At 52.8% G+C, this 2896-nt stretch overlaps 1 protein-coding gene across 1 annotated transcript; it reads left to right on the top strand.

Annotated features, from left to right (window-relative positions):
• Nucleotides 1-1435: 1435 nt before the first annotated feature.
• On the top strand, nt 1436-2569 carry GPR45 (G protein-coupled receptor 45). The gene has a single exon (XM_042930196.1). It carries the CDS (start codon nt 1448-1450, stop codon nt 2567-2569), a length of 1122 nt encoding a protein of 373 aa, XP_042786130.1. The 5' UTR covers nt 1436-1447.
• Nucleotides 2570-2896: the final 327 nt, after the last annotated feature.

The raw sequence follows: 2896 nt of genomic DNA, 5'->3' as shown, positions 1-2896 counted from the left end.
TGCAGTAAAGTAAAGGGAAGTGCCGTAAAACAAGGCATGCCTGTATTGGAAATGGTGAGGAGTGAGGGAACGGGAAACGTACTATAAACATCCTCACTCTGGGTAGAGCCACGTCACCTGTTGGCAGGTATACGGCAGATTCAGGTGCACCCACAGGTATTACCTATAAATGAAGCAATAGCCAATTGTAACATTGTAATTGGTTTCCTTCAGGGCTGTGGGTGATCGAATGCCGTCTGGGATCCAGGCGTGGTGAAAATCACTTTATGGGTATTCTCCCAATCTTTGCAGCTCCTCTGTAGGGGCCTGATCATTACTCCTATGTTACAGATGAGGAGGTCCTATCAGCCGAGGTCAAGCAGAGGTTAACCTGCCAGAGGGTGCCAGAAAGTAGCGGAGGCAGGCTTTACCCAGCCCAGGCAATCTGACTCCATTCCTGAGCTACCGAACACTGTTCTGACCACACCTATGAGAAATGAAATAAAACTGAATGTTGTCTTTGAAAAGAGCTTATCTTCAGGGAGAGTTTCCTCCTTCCCATCGGCAGTTCCAAAACTAATCCTCGGCAGCACTACAGTTATCTAAGATATTAGCATTAGGGGAAAGCGGGTGAAGGGCATCTGAGAGCTCCCTGGATTTTTTTCTGACAACTGCATGTGAATCTACATTTCTCTCAAAATAAAGTTAAACAAATATTATAGTAGCAGCATCAACTACCATTTATTCGTTAATTTCAATTCGACATTGGGCATCTTCTCTGTGCCAGGCACCGTTCTTTCTCTGCTGGGAATATAGCGGAGAACAACACACACACACACACACACGCACGCACACACACACACACACACACACACACACACACACCCCTGCCCTCATGAAGCTGGCATTCTAATGGAAGCTGGCCTGTGCAAAGCTCATTTGGCCAGGCTCCTTATCATAAAAGTTATTAAATGCATGCTCATCACAGAAATATTGGCTAACGCTGGATTCACGTCCTCATCCCCATAAAGTAGGTCTGATTAGATTTCCCTAGGCTACTTGACAAGACTCATAATATTTGTGAATACCAAGCCTTGTCCTGAATGGCAAATCAACGAGCCGTTCTTTCTCTCCATTCTGTTTAGAATACTTGTAAAATCTAAACACTGCTCTATTCAAAACGTGCTTGGAAAGTCTCACTCCCTTTTCTCCCCTGCTCGTCTTTGCTCTAGGCTACAGAGAGCATCCAAGTAGGAGGCTGCAGACACAGTCGGCTGTCATGCAGATGATGAGGCTGTGATTGATGAATTGCAAATCCTGGCTAGTGCTCCCAAAGAAAACGGCTCTCTCTACCATTCCAGTATCCTCCAGATCCAAGACATGCAACCCGCAGACAGGAAATGGCAGCCACCAAAGCGCTGAGGGGAGCCCTTCCAGTCGTTTCTGTCCCGGCTCCAAGTTTTTTCCCATGATGGCCTGCAACAGCTCCACCATCAAGACCTACCAGTACTTGCTGCTGAACGGGAGCAATGTGTCCGACTCCGGGGCCACCCCACCACCCGCCCCCCTCAGGATATCCTTGGCAATAATCATGATGCTGATGATCGTGGTGGGGTTCCTGGGCAATGCTGTCGTCTGCATCATCGTGTATCAGAGGCCAGCCATGCGCTCCGCCATCAACCTGCTGCTGGCCACGCTGGCCTTCTCCGACATTATGCTGTCCTTATGCTGCATGCCCTTCACGGCCGTCACCCTGATCACGGTCCACTGGCACTTTGGGGATTACTTCTGCCGGCTCTCCGCCACCCTATACTGGTTTTTTGTCCTGGAGGGCGTCGCCATCCTGCTCATCATCAGCGTGGACCGCTTTCTTATCATCGTCCAACGCCAGGACAGGCTGAACCCGCGGCGGGCCAAGAGGATCATCGCCGTCTCCTGGGCGCTGTCGTTCTGCATCTCGGCCCCCTCGCTGGCAGGCCGGACGTTCGTGGAGGTGCCGGCGCGGGCTCCCCAGTGCGTGCTGGGCTACACGGAGTTCGCGGCGGAGCGCGCCTACGTGGTGGCGCTGGTGGTGGCCGTGTTCTTCGTGCCCTTCGGCGTCATGCTGTGCTCCTACCTGTGCATCCTGCACACAGTGCGCAAGAACGCCATCCGCGTGCACAACCAGTCCGACAGCCTGGACCTCAGACAGCTCACCAGGGCCGGTCTGCGGCGGCGGCAGCGACAACAGCAGGTCAGTTTGGACTTGAGCTTCAAGACCAAGGCCTGCACCACCATCCTGATCCTTTTTGTGGGCTTCTCGCTCTGCTGGCTGCCGCACTCGGTCTACAGCCTCCTGTCCGTGTTCAGCCGGGGGTTCTACTGCAGCTCCTCCTTCTACACCACCAGCGCCTGTGTCCTGTGGCTCAGCTACCTCAAGTCTGTCTTCAACCCCATCGTCTACTGCTGGAGAATCAAAAAATTCCGCGAGGCCTGCATAGAGTTGCTGCCCCAGACCGTCCAGATCCTCCCCAAAGTGCCTGAGCGGATCAGAAGGAGAATCCAGCCAAGCACCGTCTATGTGTGCAATGAAAACCAGTCCGCGGTTTAAGGGACGGGAGGGAGGAGCGCGCGGAAGGTTCCAGGACCGAGCTCAGAGTCCTGGCACTTTGGCCCTAGCCAGCATTTCCGGTGGCCCTGTAAGCACAAAGGTACGCCTCTGTTACCAGATAAGCTGCTGCTTCAAGTTGGCAAGATGAATTTTTTTTTTTTTCTTGCTACAGGAGAGCAGTATGTGGGTCTGATGGAAACTGGAAGGTAGTTGGGACAAAATGGGGATGGGGTGGGCTGTGTGGGCAGGAAGTTAGGGAAGAGGAGGGGTCAGGGAGGAAGGCTCTGTCCAAAGGGCTTCCAGTGCTCCTGCTTAAGAGAAACCCTG

Source organism: Panthera leo, chromosome A3, assembly GCF_018350215.1.
Source record: "Panthera leo isolate Ple1 chromosome A3, P.leo_Ple1_pat1.1, whole genome shotgun sequence".
Taxonomy (NCBI): domain Eukaryota; kingdom Metazoa; phylum Chordata; class Mammalia; order Carnivora; family Felidae; genus Panthera; species Panthera leo.
This window is presented reverse-complemented; position numbering and strand designations above follow the sequence as displayed.